This window comes from Octopus sinensis, unplaced genomic scaffold, assembly GCF_006345805.1.
Source record: "Octopus sinensis unplaced genomic scaffold, ASM634580v1 Contig13674, whole genome shotgun sequence".
NCBI classification, from domain to species: Eukaryota; Metazoa; Mollusca; class Cephalopoda; order Octopoda; family Octopodidae; genus Octopus; species Octopus sinensis.
In genome coordinates, this window is record NW_021833026.1 from 201,685 (window position 1) to 220,636 (window position 18,952).

Sequence of the window (18,952 nt, forward strand, 5' to 3'; positions counted from 1 at the left end):
ATTAAAAATATATTCTCGTCGAAAAAACCCCAAAACAGAGATTTGTCCACAAAAAAGGACAGGCTCGGTAATCCTTGGGTAGTCAAAACATCACCGTTCAGCGAAAATCTCAATCTGATGACCAAAGCAGAACAGTCTCTAGAAAAATTAAAAGTCAACTTATCAGCCAGCAAAATGCATCTAACAAAAAATAACGATTTCTCTAAAAATGAGTTATCCTGTATTAAAAATATATAAAAGAATCTTCAAACCAGACGAAATTTTCCAGAGTAGAACCAACAAAGAGAATTCCCATTTATTGAATAACAAGTATAGTTAGCCCCTATTTCCCACTCCTTTTACTATTTTTTTTTATTGGTTTAAATATTTACTCGGTTTTTCTATTCTTTGCTAGAGAACCCACTTTTGGAGGACATCAAAAAATGAAAAAAGCTGATAAAACCACACAAAATAGAATCCACGCAAGCTGGCACAAATATAAGACCGAAAAAGAATTTGAACTCGAAGTTAAAGACAAATGTGGAGATCTTGTATGTTCTATGATCTAAGTTGGTCAGAATATTGAAAGAAGACGAGGTCACACCAGACAAATTAACAAAATCATAAACGAATCACTTGGTCTAGAAGACTCAGAGGACAGTTATGTTGACAGGAGAACGTCTGTTTCTGTATTTGAGTGCTGATATTGCAGTCTGTACAAACTTTCACTCATTGCTTGCAAGCCAATTCGGTGAGACGACTTTCCGAACGACTCGAGGAATTGTGTGAACGCTTAACAGTCATGATTTGGTCTCGATTTAGAGTCAATTATAGCCATACGATGACAGTGGAACGTAAAGATTTTTACGGGAAAGTGACTACTCAGACAGCCAATGTGATTCTCAATTCGGTGACAGAAAAACTTAGATATTGTGAATTTCTCTTAAAAAGTACATTTGATCACAAATAACCAAAAATAGATATTGAGAGAAAACTAATTATTAATGACAAACTATCAAATTCCACAGAATTCTCTGCGTGCCAACTCCCCTAACACTTACATTTATTGTTTGTCAATAAAATTGTTTTCTCAAACGGAGAAGGAAAACTACGTGTAGTACTGCTTTAATTATTAGTTTCACTTAATAACTAAAGTTAATATCATTATTTAGGAATAAAAAAATTAAATATTTTAAATTCAAATTATAAACACGAAGCTTTGTTTAATGTTGGACCTGTTTTCGATATTCACCAAAGGAGGAATTGTATTACTCTGTATAAACAACAACCACGCAAAATTCGAGAAATCTATCAACAAAATGATAAAAAGTGCAATCATTGAAGTATTTTACACAATTCCTCATTTTTCAGCAAAGAGTAGACCAATACAACTTTGAGCAGGACTCCCATTTATTTAAATTCCGCATTGACAATGAACTAAACATAATCCATACAGTACCCCAACACCCTAACAGCACAGGCCGGCTACAGAAACGCACTAAACCTGCCTTTTGTGGACGTTCTGTTGGACGACGTCAAACTGAGGTTCGCCGAACAGTACAGAACGGAGATGGTTGGAAACACGTTTTGGAATGCCAATTTCGACCTGTTCAGAACGATATTTTCCCAACTTTATAAAAACAGAGAAGACGAGTACAAATCCACTCTAAGTGTGCCTCGGTGGGACTCCAATGTTTATAGAATAGGAAAATGCGGACATTTGAACAATCGGAAAAGTCGCAAAAAACGATTGCGTCCATAAAAAAGCCAATAAACCCCAAAAATGGTGTCCCCAATGGAAGGAACCACCTCAAAGTGCCCAAAATCTCAAAACCAGAACCCAAAAAGAAAAATAACCGGAAATGGGACGAATTTGACACGGAGGTGACTGACGGACAAGTCCTGGATTACAGCAAGGATCACGTAGAGTCGACTATTCCTCTGTCCAACGTGGAGATTGGAGGAATGAAGGGGGAATTGGCCCCTTTGGACGTCTCTTCCGAGGAGGACAATGACAGAGGGAGTGTTCAGAACACCCCTTCTCTGTTCAATCGGATAATTTCGGCCTCCAAGGGTATTTTGGAGGGGAGGGCTGTGGAGGAGGACGACCTGACCCCAATCGTGAAGACAATGCACCGCCATCTGACTGGTCTGTCCACTCAAATCACCTTTAACAGGAAAGAATGTGGCTGTGGACGTCTGTGATAAAATATGTGAATCTGTCAAGTCTAATTTGGTCGGAAAGAGACTGTCCACGTTCACAAGTTGTGGGTTTTCTGTGAGTCTTAGCCATGAAGAGGGCCATGAAGGATGCCCTCTACGACTGCTGTGTACAGATACTGACTCCAAACAGACGAATAGACGTCCTTCGGGATGTGTTGCAGAAAAAACAGGACATGAGGCCTCCATACTCAATCGTGTTTTGTGGGGTCAATGGAGTCGGCAAATCCACCAGTCTTTCCAAAGTGCTTTCTTATTTGAATTGGAGGTGTGTTTTTGGTTGATAGAGAATGGCTATCGTGTTATGATTGCTGCTTGTGATACATTCCGTTCAGGGGCAGTGGAACAACTACGTACTCACTATCGGAGGATGGCATCCCTCTATCCACCACAGGACATGGGAGATGGGGTCGAGGTCGAATGTGTCGCTCTCTACGAACGGGGATATGGTCGGGACGCTGATGGAATCGCTTGTGGGGCTATTTCTGAGGGTTTTGGGCTTTGGTCATTTTTAGCTCGTAGCCGCAACTTTGATGTCGTTTTGATAGACACTGCAGGGAGAATGCAGAACAATGAACCACTGATGAGGTCACTTTCGAAGGCAATGATAGTTTATTACGTTGTAGTTGGTGCACTCCAATCAGCCGGACTTGCTCTTGTTCGTGGGAGAGGCGTTGGTGGGGAATGATGGAGTGGACCAACTGGTTAAATTCGACAAAGCCCTGCAACAGTTTTCGGGTGGTAGACGGCCTCGTCATATCGATGCTATATTTCTGACAAAGTTTGACACTGTGGATGATCAGGTCGGTGCTGCCCTCTCGATGACCTATGTGACTGGGCAGCCCATCTTGTTCGTCGGGAATGGACAGACTTACAAAGATTTGAAGAGATTGGATGCTCGTGCTGTTGCACACTCTTTATTAAAAAACTAATAATTACTATTTAATCCTTTTTATTCTATTATATGGTTATTTAAATTTCACAAATACGATCTGCTTGCAAACGAACTGTCGATTAAGCAAAAGTACAGATTATTCCAATTGTCCTGACATGGGATGGAGTTGTCTCAAAGTTCTATAAAAGTCACACGGATAAGTTATCAATTGGAGAAGGAACTAGTACATACATCCAGTCGGTTGTGCTAAAGAAGACGCTGGAAAGTATGCTCATTGAACACAGACACGGAGTGGAAGTAGACATTGAAGAGTACGCCTCTGCTGCCAATCAACTTGTGGAGCTGGCATGCCGGGAGGACACTCAGCTGAACAATTACTTTGACGCAGAAATGGAAAATGAAGAGAAATTTGTGGCAAACTCTTATTTCAAGCAAAGAGAAATCACTGACGATCTGGATTCTTAATTAAATAATTCAAGATAGAATTTACATAATTGAGTCATAATAAAATTTTATTAAAGAGAATTGTCCACACTGGGATAACGTACCTGATGCCTAAAAAATATGATTGGCAGACACCGGAAGACTTTCACTTTAAAAACTTGTTAATGAAAAATTTTCAGATATTGTGGATGTGTTTGGGATAATGTCTGATAACCAGCTAAAGACGAGGAAGCCGTTTCAAATGCTAAAAAACACGGCTTTATAAATTAATGCTTAACAGAGAAACATGGAAATGATCTTACTCTGCCTGGCTTTCGATTATTTCGATCACGATTTCTTATTTCATTTATTGCATTTTTTGGATACTTCTTTGGATTATAAATTTTATGAAAGGGATAGTCTGCAAGCAAAATGTAAAGAAAAATTGGCTTTGAAAAAATAGTCGGGAATTTTGTAGGGACATTTATTATCTTCACAACTATTCCTGACGGTAATAGTTCCTTTAGGTAGGATCCATAACTTTATGCTTCTAAACTCTAAATTAATCTGGTGGATAAAAATATGTTGAAATATTCCACAAATCATTTGCTCTAAAAAATGTTATTAAAATGATAGAAACGGTAGATGAATGGATTGGAGATAAATCTAAAAAGACAATAACAAATGTTAAATAATTATGAAACTTTGGAAAAAGTAAATGGATATCGTTATTTGGGTGTACTTGAGATAAGTAAGTAATTTTATAGATTTCATTCTTGATAATGTCACAAATGAATATGTACACTCTATAAAATTACTGTCAACGTCGATAAAGGTTACCAATGGAGGAACCAAATTAAACGAACCTGGGAACAAAATTCAACCAAAGGGACTAGAAGAAATCGTGAAAGAAAACGGTGGAGACCTCAGGAAAAAAGTCCATGTTCTGGACCCCCGACCTCTTAGACCAGGGGTGTCAAACTCATTTCGCTTTGAGGGCCGCATTTATAATAATTTCTCATTAAGGGAATATTAGTTCTGATATTTATTATGATGAATAACCAAAATAAGAGAAACTAAATTATTCAATCATCGCCCCTTAATTTTGGTGAGAGCTGCTTCCAGAGGATTGACATCTTTTTTTAGATACAATTTTTGATATGTCAGGCTGAGCTATTCGTGTAGTTCCGACTTTTATTAAAGAGAATAAATGTTCATCAGTTAGTCCTGTTCTTTGAGCAGTTTTTGTGCTTTTCATAAATGAAAAAAGCTGTTCACACACATATGTCGAACCAAACATACCAATGATTTTTGTTGCAAACTTTTTAAAGTTTTTAAACTTTCCAGAAAGATATGAAAAGAAAGCAGGTATTCCAACCTCCAAATATTTAGCTTTAAGTATAGAATCTGGTTGGATTTCCAATAGTTCCATTTGTAAACTTTCATCTGCATTGGAAACATTAAAAGAGAATGGTGATGCGAATAATGAAAATTGTTGTTCAAAAGACCAAAAATCATTAAATCTTTCTTGAAATTCCTTTAACAACGATTCTAGTTGTTTTTCATACTGAGAAAAATTCATTACATTATGTGCATCAACAGTACTCCTGATCCAAGATTGGCTTTTCATTTCGTCTGTGTTTTGCCCTTTCATCTCCATAAATAAAATTATTTCCGATCTCAACAAATAAAATCTTTTAACAACTTTGTGAAGTGATAACCAGAGGACTGGAGTATAAAAAGGAATGTCGCTGAACTGTTTACTAAACTGCCGGTGGTTGAGGGGATGACCTCTGATATAGTTTACTGTTTTCGTGACCAAACTAATGGTATTTTCCATTTTTAATATCTTTGAGCACAAATATTGCTGATGAATAATATAATGAAAATGAGCAAATGATGACCCGGGATTTACCTTTTCTATTTCAGTTCGCAATTTAGCGGCAACGCCAGCATGTCGTCAACCATATTCGAAGCACCATCAGTGCATAAACATACAAACTTCTTCAAATCAAACCCATATTCAAAGAGAATTTGTAGTAGTTTTATAAAGTTATCTTTACTTCTCCGTTCATCTTTCAAGCACCGTTTCTTTTTTATTCCAGAAGAAGCACGTGACATTAACAAACACGATTTATAAATACAATTAAAAAATTTAATTAAATGTAAAAAAAATAAAAATAATTTTTTGCATTTTATATCCATTAAATCAGACCGCACTTATGTTTGGCAAAGTACGCTGAGGGCCGCGGGCCGCATGTTTGACACCCCTGTCTTAGACGATGCGCTGTAGAACACAAAGAAAAGCTGCGAAGGTTTCTAAAAGATGCTGGGATCACCTGAAATAGTTAATTATGGTTATGAAGGTGTTTTTGCTCCTAAATAAATAAATAAATTAGACTAAAACTATAACGATGTGACTGTTCCTATTTTATTACTGTCCCTCGACATTCAATTCTTATTCTCCAAGCATATTGACAATCTTCAACTAAACTATCGAGAAGATTAAATCTTTTAAAGGTCTTTTTTGGTTCATGCAGGGGAATACAACAACCATGGTTTAACACTATATACAAACAATATATCGAGCCTCTATTGGTTATGCCTGTGGTGTCTGGGGATCATATCTGGCCCAAAAAATTCTGTAAAGGATCTCGAACCTACAGGTATAACTGGAAAGTATATCTCCAGTTTCACTTAACGGCTTATAAAGACAACTGCTTTCGAAACACTTGTAAAAACGACGGGTGCTGAGTTCCATGTTAAAACATAATGGCAACTGCTCAGACCCTCAGATCCTCGCTGAATTAGAAGATGCGTCGGATCCCTAGCTGAATACTGTTCGAAATTTTTATGGCGATATCATTTATGTGTAAATTGATTGAGAATGTCCGGATTATTATTAACACATTCCGTAGGAACATAAACAAAGTTATAATCCCACACGTGTCACAAGCGAAACAATCTTCCGGAAAATAAGTACCGGACGCAAATCTGGAATGGTTTCTATCATTAATGTTTATGCCCCTCAAAGTGGTAGGATTGCCAAGAATCTCGACGAACTAGACTCCTTTTACAAGAAGCGAGCCAGGACACTCACAAGCCTGGAGGATTCGTCCACTCTATTCATCGCGCGAGACTGGAATGCCAAAGTTGGCATCCGCTCTGGGGACGAGCAGTTTATTGGCAGATATGGCCGTGGGTACAGGAACTTTCCGGGCACTCTTCTGGTCCATTTCTGTGAGACCTTTTCACTATTTTTGTGTAACACGGCTTTCTGCCACGCTGCATGACATCGGACCACATGGACTGGAAGTAGAACAAATGGGATCGGTGAAACTACATCAATCTACAACCAAATCGATTATATTTTTTGTCGACAGGCCGATAAGGCTGCCTTATTCGACTCCCGATCATATGGAGGATCTCGGGTTGACAGTGATCATAAAATGGTCGTTGGACGTTTCAACATCAAGAAACACCATGCGCCCCTCAACGCGCGAAGACTCCCATCTGCTACAAGAAAAAGATATCTCACGGAAAAACTGTTGTACTCCTCCCTCATCCGGGAAAACTATCAAAAATCATTGGAGAGCTATATCTCTTGTATAGGAACGGGTCTTTCTTGTATAATCCATTATGAATGGTATCCATACGGCTGCTGACGAGTACATCTGGAAGCAACCAAATAATAATCAGTCTGGGAGATGTTGCCACCCGGATGTTCGGGTGGTAATCGTTGAGCAAAAGGATCTAAAGTTCAGAATCGAAAACAAGAACGATCATAATAACAAACAGGCACTGAAGAGGGAACGTACCAGAATACAACGACTCATTAAGAAACTAAACCGTCAGCACGAAAACAACGACTCATTAAGAAACTAAACCATAGACACTCTGGAAACCTTTCTAAACGAAATCGAAGGGCTCAAGGACAGCGCACAAATGTTTCAGGCCATGCGTTTTCTCAAAAGAAGAAAACCCATTAAACTCAAAATTACCGATGGCATAAGAAAAACCATTTACAAACCTGCTGAGCAAGCCGAAATAATTGCTGATCACTTCGAAAATCAATTTAATCTGAACACTGACAACATTGACCCCTTTACTTGCATATCAGCACCTCTCAATAAGCCAATCGCAGTTGAGGAGGTCATCCAAGCTTCCAAGAAGCTTAAGAATTGTCGGGCAGCTGGACCTGACAATATCGCAACCAATGACCTACTCCCACTGGGCTCAGGCACACTCATCCCGATACAAAAAGCCAACAAAACCTCCGGTCCGGTGGAAAATCTCCGTCCTGTAATACTACTAAACACTCTGAGAAAACTTTTCTCACTCGTTACACTCGGTCGCATAACCCGAACTGTTAATGAATATCTCTCCCACAGTCACAGCGGATTCAGGGCTGGAAGATCCACAGCTGATATAGTCTGGAGTCACAGATGGCGCTGCGCTGTCCAGCAAAAATTCAAAAAAGCTACGGCTATCCTTGGTATCGATATGTCAAAGGCTTTTGACTGTATTCGTCGTGATCTACTTTCTGGGGTTCTGGAAAGCTTCCTAGAAGTGGATGAAGTGAGAATGATATGATTACTACTTGCTAAGACAGAACTTTCTGTTTGTATTAGGTCAGTCTCCTCCAGGCGGATCAAAACGAATGTCGGCACGCCTCAAGGAGATTCTCTCCCCCCTGCTATTTGTAATCTATCTGAAAGTCGCCTTGAGAGATTTGAAAACTTTCTATAATGATTCTATCACCGAAATTGTATATGCCGACGATGTGGACTTTGCCTCGGACAACATAGATGATCTAATTCATCTACTAAACAATTCCCCACGGGTGCTTAACAAATGGTTCCTGATAATTAATACTTCTAAAACTGAATTGACGGAGATAAAACGAATGGACATCAGAATTGGTGAAACACTGAGAAACGTCAACAAACTCGGCTCCCTACTTGGAGACAGTGAAGATATTTCTCGCAGAAAGATGCTTGCTACCGCGGCTCTGAGCAGAATACGTAAAAAATGGCTCCAAGCTTGGCCGATAAATCGGGCCCTCAGATCAAGGCTATATAATGCATTCGTAAAGCCTGTTCTACTATATAACTCGTCAACATGGGGGATCTCGGACACTGAACTGAAGACTATAGACTCTTTTCACCGTAAACAACTACGTATCTTACACAAATACACTGGCCATCAAAAATTAACAATATCGGGATTACCTAATTTTTTTTCTGGCTTTGACAATGTTCTTGGTTTAAATAAATTAAATTAATTACTGTTCCTATTCTATTAGGCAAGTTCTGTCTATCCGGACCTTAAAATTACTATAGCTCTGCGTAAGGGGATATAGTAATAATTATGCACTTTCACGATGGCATAGATCATGACAAAGCTTGTGCAGCCAGGAAACAATAAGAGTTATTAGTTTGGCCCATTTCCCTCTATCTTGGCCGACATTAAGATCGTCCCCGTCTTTAAATTTTTTCCCCGCACTCCGAAGGTCTCTGTCTCTGTCCATATAAGGCTTTATTCTTTGTAATCAACACAAAAATGTAAAATGAAATAAAAAAATTTTTAAAATAGGCAGGTATCTGACTGGCTCTAACAAAAAATTAAGAACAAATCTGGCAGAAATTTTTATCAATGAAGACGGAAAATCAACAAAAATTCAAAATAGTGATGGTTTTAAATTAAGATTCTTCTTTGTTGAAAAAATAAACTGCAGAGTCAAACAGGTCTAATAAAAATCCAAAATAATACATTTTTAACTCCTTTTTAACTTGTCTAAAAGAGAAAAGTTTCGCATTGGACGGTAACAATTGGGCTAATTAATATTAAACCTTATGAATTTGCTGATTTCGATGACTAAATACGGCAAATCCTTAAACACTCAGTATTTCTCAAATCATCTCAAAAAATTTGATCTAAATCTGAAAATTTCTGGGAAAGGACTTACCCATGTGAGAATAAAAATATTCTGAAAAGTTCAAAATAAAACGCGTGGATATTTGATTAAATGAGACTGTCCTAAAAGCTAGTACTTAAATATTTACAAATTGTTTATATTTACAAAATAAAGATATACACATTTTACTGGAATTAAATAACTAGCAAACACGAGAATACCAAAAAACACAACATAATAAAATCCTACAACAGTCCCTGCTTCTTCAAATCCTCATATGTCTTGCGAGTGACCACATTTCCCATCGAGTCCTCAAACTCCTCCTCAATCTCAGCCTTCCACCGATCCTTGTCCTTTTTAAGCTGTATCTTACCCCACACTGCAATTGAAAACCGAATAGTACGTTCAACCGCCTCGTTGATTTTAGTCACGTTTGCAAAATGGGACGAGTTAGGAATTCCAAGACACCGCATTCCGTGTGCATGCCTCCACTCCTGCAATATAACAACTCCACAAACCGCAAAGTGCATTTGAAATGCTTTGGGCCCCTTATACACATAGTTTCCGCAAATCTCACACGTATAACTCAGATTGAGTCCGTGGAGCTTATATAGCCAGTAGGGGATTGGCTTCCCGTCCCAACCGAGAGGGACGTTCTTCGGGTTGTATAGCCCTACTTCTGGCTCACAATCGTCGTCATCATCCACAACTTCTTCATGGTCTGATAGATCTTCCACCGCGTTGGACTGGGCTTGTTTTCGGTGGATGTTCTCGATCGTGGCAACTCGATGGTCTCCCAACTGCTCACACAACTCGTAGATCTGAGCCTCCACCCACGCAATCTCGGGAGGCTCATTCTCCCTGGTCCGACTGTCCATTCTCTGGTCTTTCGTCAACAGGGAGGTTGGGATCACATCTTTCCCTTTTATACTCATCAACCGGGCTGCCCTCTCTTTGACAGTCCTTACAATGAAAGGACACGAATACCCCCCACATTTGACTCCAATTGCTTTTAATGCCGACTTTAGTCTGTCTCCCCCAAGTGCCTCCAATTCTTCCACAGAGGAAAACTCATTCAGGTCAAGACGGGCTCCGGAGAACGAGAGTGCCCCAACAGTGCCTTTCTACCACTAAACCACTCTCCTCTACCTCCCATCCCGGGAACTTTTCTTCCTTCCAACTGACCTCAAACTGTCGCTGCGTGTTCTCAAACATCTACAACACAAAACAAGTCCAAACCTGAGCGTGGTCCACCAAAGGCTTAATCCTAAAGAGATATCCCTTCAGGTACTCCAGAAGTGTCGTAGAATACCTCAAATAGCCTCAAACAACCACAAACTGCTGGTACAACTTTCCCAGCTTTTTTTCTCTGGGAATGACAAAAAGTCGGTCAAATGTGCGAAGATATGTCACGTAGTCCACCACTTCGTGCAAATTGATGTACATATTGTGACATTCGTGCAAATCCAGGAATCGGCCAAAACCCTCCTCGTCTGAGAAATTGACCAAATCTACGATCTCTCTCAAATCACTACTTTCCAAATCTCGTCCTCCGGTCATCTTTTCCATGTCTGCATAATCGGAAGAAGGAGGAATGTAGGTCTGAATGTGGGTCTGAATGTACCTTGTTGGGATTCTGTTTGTGGTAGTCCTTAATGAGTTTTAGGCGACGGTAGAACTCTGAAAACTCGTTGGGACAACTCACTGCCTTTCTTTCCTCCACTCGAGACCTGCCATTTAAAAGGGGCTCAATGACTTGTCGGCGTATAGTTCGGAAAGTTTGCTTGTTGTGTCGAAATATGACTAGAATATTGATATTGTGGATAACTTGGAGTAAAAGAGCTATTTTGTGGTCGGAGAGTATTTGGTCTTTAGCCTAAGGGAATTAGTAGTGGTTGATACGGATTTCTTTTCTTGCATCATCTCTTTAGCCATAGCTATGAAGGTACGTTCTCTTTCTTCGTGGTAAAGGCGTTGGGTTTCAAATACAGACTCCATTCCTGAAACGTGAAATGACACACGAAAACAGAAACGTTATTTAAATTATTTATTATACTTTTCTTTAAAATATATTAAATTGAAAATTTAAACTATGTGTTAATTGCAAATTCTAATCAAATATAATAAATTAAAGAATCTTTTGATTAAAAGAAGTGAAATAATGACTTTATTCTATAAAACATTACATAAATTTATAATATTTGAAAAAATGTCAAAAAGCATGATTATTTAATTTTTTATAAAAAATATATTAAAATAATAATTAAATCAATAGTTGTAATGAATGGTTTCTTGTATGCTAATCCCCTTAGAAATACAAAATAACTGGCGCACTCCAGCAATAGCACATGTTTGTAATGTATTCTCAAATATTTTTAAAACCCCTTCATTTTCCATTCAGGTAGAGTCTATAACTTAACTGGACTAGCAATTGGAGAAAGCTGTATTGAACGATGCCTATGAAGGAGATAACCTCACCTCCTCAATAATGACTTGCCTTCTCTCTGGCATCAAGAAACGTCGAGAAACAACGTAAATCACACAAATCAGTGTAGTCGTGACAGTTGGGACTCCTCTCTTCGCCGACTGGTCCTTACTTTAAAGTCATTCAGAAAAATCAACAAGACAGAACTCCCTTCCAGCTACGAAACCCACGATTTTTACTCTCTTTCCTCATCCGATCGTCTCTCCCTAATTTATCTACTCTGCGATCTGAGAGTGGCCAAATTGGACGCCTCCAAATACGCTTCCAAATACCCCCAGGAGTCAGATTCCAAGTTCAGGATGTCCTGCCTGGGAGAGGACTCCACCAAACACAAATATTGGCAGTTCTGTGGACGTTTATACAAAGAAGACACATTGACTCACCAATTCGAGTTGGTTTGTTCATCTTTTGGAGACTGGGAAAATTTGGCAAAGAAGTTCTGTTCTCAGAAGAAAAAAGCGAATAAAGAATTGGGAGAGCGAATTAGACTTGATTGTCTTCCCCACGTGAAGAATTGGATTAATGCCGAACTAAAGAGAACAAACCTCGAATGGGACAGAGAGAAAAAGGTTTGGAGACTATTCGAATGGCAGATCACGACATTGAGGGATTTGGAGAGTCAAATATCACAGCAGTTGTCACAAAAGGGGATACTCAACAGGAGGAAGAAGATTGCGAATGTATATTCCTCACAATATCACCTCGAATGTGAACGGGCAAAGGCCAGAGAAGGTTATTTTCGAGTAGGGGACAGCTAGAGAGGACTCGTCGGTGGAGAAGACGGTCGGGGATAGAGGATGTGGAAATAGAATCAAACTACATGGGGGAAGACGAGTTAAACACGATTTACACAAATATGTTCTCTGGTTGGAGTTTAGTCTTATTTCAGTGCTCTACGTGTTGTGTCAGTACAAATCAAATGCCATTTTTATTGAAGAATTGACTTGTTGTTTATAAAAACCCGAAATATTTTATACAAAAATATGCAGCATTTTGAATCGGATTTTGAGAGTGTTTTTAAAGAGAGGAATGACTCTCTTGATTTGCTGACTTTGTTTCGAGAGGTGATGGAGGAATGGAAGCCGCGGTCTCCTCCCATTGGGGAAGAGATAACGGCTCCCGAATGTGCAGAAGATGCGAGTGCTGTTCCTCCTCCAAAGAGACTGGTGGCGATTCTTGTTAATTTGTAGAGTGTTCATGATCCAATGGCTCGGTTATCCACTAATTTTAAAGTTTTTAAAAAAGATGGTGACCGTCTTGGGCACGCAAGAACCACTTTTGAGGTTGTCAAGTGTTCGACTAAATAATTATTTCTGGTCTTAATATGAAATTTTTATGTGTCTTTAATAATATTATTTAACCCCCATAAATTGGAAGGGAATGTGGCACGAAAAAAACCGACAGACTTCATAAGGTCACACCATAGGATAGGGTTAATCTTGTATGATGGTTATAAAGCGGCAAGGTTTTTGCATTCCAGAGAAGTTGATTTATTGTGTGTCGTCCGTCAAGGCAGATTGGACAGTCGGATCAACATCCTTGTCTAGTTTTTTTTGGTAGTCGAAGAGTAAAGGATGGTGCCCACAGCGAAATCTTGCAAGTTCGACCCGATCTCTAAGGCTGAGATCATTTTCATCCGTGTGCGATTGCCTAAATGAAGTTTTGTTCTCGTATATGATTTGTTAAGGCTGAGATCATTTTCATCTCTGTATATTTTCCTTCAAGAAAGACTTTGTTAACAGTTCTTTTATGTTCGATGGTTTTTTGTTAGTGAATGCGTTTAGGATGCGATTGTAGTTCGTATTGTCGTGATATTGCTTAGATGGTTTTTGATTATACACCTAGAGGCGAAAAATTTGGTTCCATAAATGTCAAAATAGTCTGCAAGTTTAAATTGTTTTGGTTATCTGATGCATATGGTCGGTAGGAGTAGATTTCATACAACCCATAATAATTTTGAGTGTTTGGTTTAGATTTTTTTTTTTTTTAATAGGGTCAAACTACTAAGTAAAGTCAACAAACTAATAAATTCTCCCAGCGAGACGGAGGGAACAGCTGTTGCCACGCATGACAGCCAGCAGGATCCTCTGAATGAGGAAAGTAAATTCCCTAGGGTCCTTGGACCGCGAAGAACAAAGATGTCCCAATTTCTTTAGGGAAGTGAGGGTCCCGGAGCCAAAGACGCCGGAAGTCTCGACAACGATTGGCCAAAACCAAAAGTCATCCATCAAAGACTGATATTTCCGGCACTTCGAAAGCTCAGCCTTATTAGCACGAGACCCAGCAAGAGAGGCCGATTCGTTGATGAAAGACTTTGAGAAGGTATCCACACAAGTGGAATCCCAGACCAAAGGTCTCCCAGAATAAAACGAGAACAACGTAGAGCCGTCCGGCCTTTTCCCGTCACCACGGTCGAGACCCTTAGGCTCAAGGACAGAGGGTAGCCGGCCTTTTCGAGTGAGTCGAGAATGATTCTGTTAATCGCCGAATGGCGTGGAATACGACCCGCGCTTTTCTTGCAGGAGAGGGCATGGAGCCCGTATACGTCCATAGTAGATCCGCACCGGCAGGGGTGGGGACTACAGATCGGAAGTCCGAGGCGGAGGCAAATGCCAAAACGGAGGGCGTCGGAGTCAAGACAGGTGTCCAAATGGGTCGAAGGAAGGCAGTTAAGCCAAGAGCCAGAATGCGGTTGGCGGCTGGCACGGTAACAAGCCAGTCTGTGCTGGTTCAGGAGAGCCTCCAACGAGTCCGCATGATGCTTACTAAGAATTTTATCCCATTCACGTTGGAGGGACCTATCAGAAGGGAACTCAAGCCCTTTTTCCTTCCAAAGCAAAAGTGCAGAATTAATATCAGAGTCCAAACGAGATCCGGGCGATTTTTCAAGAATCTTATGGACAAGAAGATACAATCCTGAAGACGATGAAGGAAAGCGGGAAGAGAAATGTCGAGAGCCGAGCGGAGCCCAAGCCCACCAAAAGGAACAGGAAGTTTGGCCTGACGCCAACCGACATCATCGAACTTGACGTTAAAAATAATCTCGGCTTAAGAACGCACCAGAGCGTCAAAAGACTCCAAAGCAGAGGGAACAGAAAAGCAACAGGAACTCCTTAGGACATAATTGATCCTCGGAATCAAAAGAAAGTTTTTGAGGATAAAAAAAGCGGGATGGGGATCGATGTCCACAAGTTTATCACAAAGAGAAGCAAGAGCATTTCTCTTGGAATCGAGAATACGAGAGACCGATTGGTGGTGGATCGGGGCACCCAGGATTTCAAGTTCAGAATGAGAGGTCTGCCTCAGATCGGGCAAGAGGCCATGAAACTGGGCAAAAAGGTCTTCGAAGGTGAGGTCTTCGACGTTAAGATTAACGATTTCAGATTTTAGAGAATTGATTTCAAGACCAATAGATGACAACGCCGGGAGTAGAGATTGCAAGTCGTTTAGCAAAATGTCGGGCGGACCACCAATAGTACAGTCGTCCAAATACCAAATATTAAGAGGGGACGCAATCCTGCGGGCGACAAAGTCCACCGAGAGGGCAAATAATAAAGGACCCAAAGGATCGCCTTGCTGTACGCCACAGGAAGACGAAATGAAAGAATCGCCAGCAACCAAGAGGCTCGGGTTACCATAAGAAAGAAAAATGAAGGGCAGCAGAGAAGGAATTCTGGCCTTGCAAACCTCAAGAAGATGCTTTCTATTGAGCGAATTGAAAGCGTTCTTCACATCCAATTTTAATAATAACTGGGGCCGCTCTGAGAGACGAGCCGATTCAATGAAACACCGGGCAGCGTGGACCGAGGCCTCGCACCCACCAGGTACCCCCACACCCAACTGAATGGGCTGGAGTTCGTCGCTAATAGAAGGAATTACAAGCTTGCATCCGACCTTTGCAAACAAGCGACGAAAAACGTTCCCGACGGCAATAGGTCTGATGCCGCCGTCTTTCTTCCCCAAAGCAGACAGGTTCGCAGAGAAGAAGAGCAGTCTGGCATGCTCGGATATGTCCCCACGGAGAAATAGGTTACAAAGCTTGGCAATGGATTGAGAAAGACGGTTTCCAGCCTCAGCAGTATTGGAGATGAGGTCCATTAAGTGAATGGGACGGAGACCGTCAACACCACCACTACTGTTCCCCCTGAAAGATTTCAAAGCAAACAAAAGTTGTTGGACAGATGAAGAGGCGATCGAGACCTCCTCAGGGGTCCGGGCACAAAAGGCAGGGACATCGCCAGCCGGGTGCTTGGCGCTGAGAATTTTGAGGACATCCGGGGTTATCGAACGGACGGAATCGGAAGACGAAAGAATACGGACCGCAGAGCCGACATCATGCGCCATAAGGCAGGAATTGACACGTTTGCGTAAACGAATACGATTATCTTTAAGAGTAGTTGGTTCATGGGACTTGCCCAGAAGAGGAGGCAGAATGAAGGAATCCTCCATGAACTTATTAATATTTTCCTTGATGGAAGAGGAAAGGGATTTTACCGAGCCCAAGCCTTGAACTGGGGAGCCCAGGGCAAATATGGCAAGCAAAACAAACGGTTCCAATTCGGAATGGACTGAACACAAATGACTGACTCGATCAAAGCAGACAGAGCCTTCGCCGCGGAAAAACGGGCAGAACGAGGAATTCTTATAGGAATACGATAGGACGCCCGGTAATCACGAGCGAGTCTTAAGACAGACTCTGGATTAAGCAGGAAGGGGTCCGGCGAAGGGATAGGATTAGTAAAATCAGAGGACCCGGTACAGATGGCAGGAGCGAAATATGACGGGGGGAAAGAAGAGCAAGCAGAGCAAACCCATCGGGAAAGGGAAGAGGCAGATTTCTTAGAAAGCTTGATGCAGGATAAATGGAAAAAGGCATAACAACGGTCACAACGGATGGTCTTTTTCCGATTATTACGGATATTGCAAACAGAACAGACAGACATAGATATGGAAAATTAGAATTAGCAATAAATGGATTATTGGTGAGATAGAAAGAAAGAGAAAGAGGAAAAGAAAAACAAAAAAGAGAAAGGGAAGCAACAATGGATTATTGGATAGCAAATAACAATGAAAAGAAAAAGAAAAAAAGTGGTTTAGAATTGATTTTAATTTCTGGAAAAGTGTTTTTGACAACAGGGGCGCCCATGATGGACTTGCATAGTTAAATATTTGAAGAATATCTTTTTTTGTATAGGAATGTTAGGCAGTCTTTATTTTTCAAAGTCGGTTCCTGTGAGTATCAGAGGGAATTCATGTTATATTTACATTTATAAGTCAGGTTTTCAATGTGTTGAAGAAATCACAGGTCATCTCAAGTATTTGATTTTTTGGTGTGGGAGATTTGAATTTTGTTGGGTGTGATTGTCTAAATGAAGTTTTGTTCTCGTATATGATTTTTTAGAAGAGTGGCTGATGATTTAGTTGGAGATAGAGATAGGCTGTTTAGAGTAATCCAGTTGTACAGAGTATCAATGAATGGTTAAACATGGTGACATCCGTTATTTGGACCGTGTTTAATGATTTGATCGTAATATCGTCTGCGTATAAGTACAGATATACATTTTCGGGTGGTGTAGGAATTTATTTATTTATTTTATTAAAGACCAAACACGGGTAAGCCAGTTAATTATTATTATCCCCGTGATCCCCGATTCAAGCAAGGGAGATCCTACTGAAAGGTTCGATCCTGCCGACATGAACGGCCTGAGACGACGATGTCCGAGGGTCAGAGTTTTAGAAGTCCTTTTTTCGGTAGGCATTAAGTGCCTCCTGAGCGTTTCCATATCCGATTGGAAGGTGTGGTAAATTGAATAGTTAAATTACTAGTTATAAATTTAAAGATTATAATTTTTTTCATTATAAACATAAACTTTTTTAACATCTAATTAGTATCATCACGGCTTGCATTGCACAGTTTTATAACTTGTTAATTAGACCTCGCCCTTAATTTTTGAATTATACATCTGAATAAAATATGAACTGTTTTTTACTGTATCAATAAAAATTAATTTTAAAATCAACGTTACACCGCCAATGAAGATAGGGAATTAAATATAATATTATGAGAGAAATTTAAATATGCTAAGAGAGTTCAAAAATGTCCCCGATAGTATAATGGTTAGTATGCCGCGTTGTCATCGCGGTGGCCCGGGTTCGATTCCCGGTCGGGGAGTTTTTTGTTCTTCCCAAAGAATTTGCCTTATCTCATCAACTCATCTTTGGCGATAAGAATCAGTGGGCCACAGAAGTGGTTTACTCTTCCAGCCAAAGATTTGGAAAGATTTCTCGCGATGGCTGAAAAGTTTGCAACTAATCTTGCAGGGTTGAGTAACAAAGCTACGCTCCTGGCGGGATTTATGACTGTCTTTATTTTCTTTGAGTAATGGAAGACAAGGATATGAGTTCAAAATTGTTGCCCAAAATATAAGTGGAATTCGGGTAACTTAACTGTAAATAAAAAATTGAAGATCTTGGTAATTTATTGATTGGTCTTTTAAAACAAGTTCAAAAAATTATCTTATTGAAATAAATACAGAAAAGTCGTTCCATTCCATACTTTTTAATTGTTTAGTGGAGACTACTGAGTCTTCTCGATGGCTTGTACCTGTGACAAATTTTTCTCGAATTAAGGGAATGCTATCTATAGTTTACTTAAGATCTAAATTTATTTTTCAGTACACTGCCACTTTGCAAGAAAAACTTTCGACCATTTGACTAGAAACTATGGGCGAATGCTTAACAATGAGTACTTGAGAAAGCATAATTAAGTAGTTAGATGATTGTTGGTTCCTGCTTATTTGTTATATCTTTTTTATGTTTATTAGTGAAGATGTTTAAAGATTAAATGAAAGGCGTTAATAATTGCGTCAACTTCCATAGAAAAGGCAATATGACCTGATTTTTAAGTAGAATGAGTCATGGTCAGACTAAAATGATTTTCCACGACTTTGCCCACAACTTTCTAAAACTAATTATAAAAAACAAAAGACTAATAAGTATCTGTCGGCATCACAGTACATTGTTCTCAAACTTT

General features: G+C 39.9%; 3 protein-coding genes, 1 non-coding gene and 1 pseudogene across 4 annotated transcripts; 4 read left to right on the forward strand and 1 right to left on the reverse strand.

Annotated features, from left to right (window-relative positions):
* The first annotated feature begins 2,270 nt into the window (after positions 1–2,270).
* On the forward strand, positions 2,271–2,887 carry LOC115229785 (annotated as a pseudogene).
* A 4,575-nt stretch (positions 2,888–7,462) lies between these two features.
* Positions 7,463–8,110, forward strand: LOC115229787. The gene has a single exon (XM_029800082.1). It carries the CDS (start codon positions 7,463–7,465, stop codon positions 8,108–8,110), a length of 648 nt encoding a protein of 215 aa, XP_029655942.1.
* A 67-nt stretch (positions 8,111–8,177) lies between these two features.
* On the forward strand, positions 8,178–8,801 carry LOC115229788. Its single transcript, XM_029800083.1, has one exon. The coding sequence runs from the start codon at positions 8,178–8,180 to the stop codon at positions 8,799–8,801; it is 624 nt and encodes a 207-aa protein (XP_029655943.1).
* An 878-nt stretch (positions 8,802–9,679) lies between these two features.
* Positions 9,680–10,552, reverse strand: LOC115229789 (splicing factor 3A subunit 3-like; the record flags this gene model as incomplete). Its single annotated transcript, XM_036499341.1, has 1 exon — positions 9,680–10,552. A coding segment is annotated over one exon (873 nt), but the record flags the coding sequence as incomplete, so codon positions are not given.
* Positions 10,553–18,019: 7,467 nt separating this feature from the next.
* Trnad-guc lies at positions 18,020–18,091 on the forward strand. The gene has a single exon. It is a non-coding gene; the product is annotated as a tRNA-Asp (tRNA).
* Positions 18,092–18,952: the final 861 nt, after the last annotated feature.

Bases quoted from the DNA above. Each gene is read 5' to 3' on its own strand.
- LOC115229787 (XM_029800082.1), top strand. From the start codon at position 7,463: ATGTTTCAGGCCATGCGTTTTCTCAAAAGAAGAAAACCCATTAAACTC.
- LOC115229788 (XM_029800083.1), top strand. From the start codon at position 8,178: ATGTCGGCACGCCTCAAGGAGATTCTCTCCCCCCTGCTATTTGTAATC.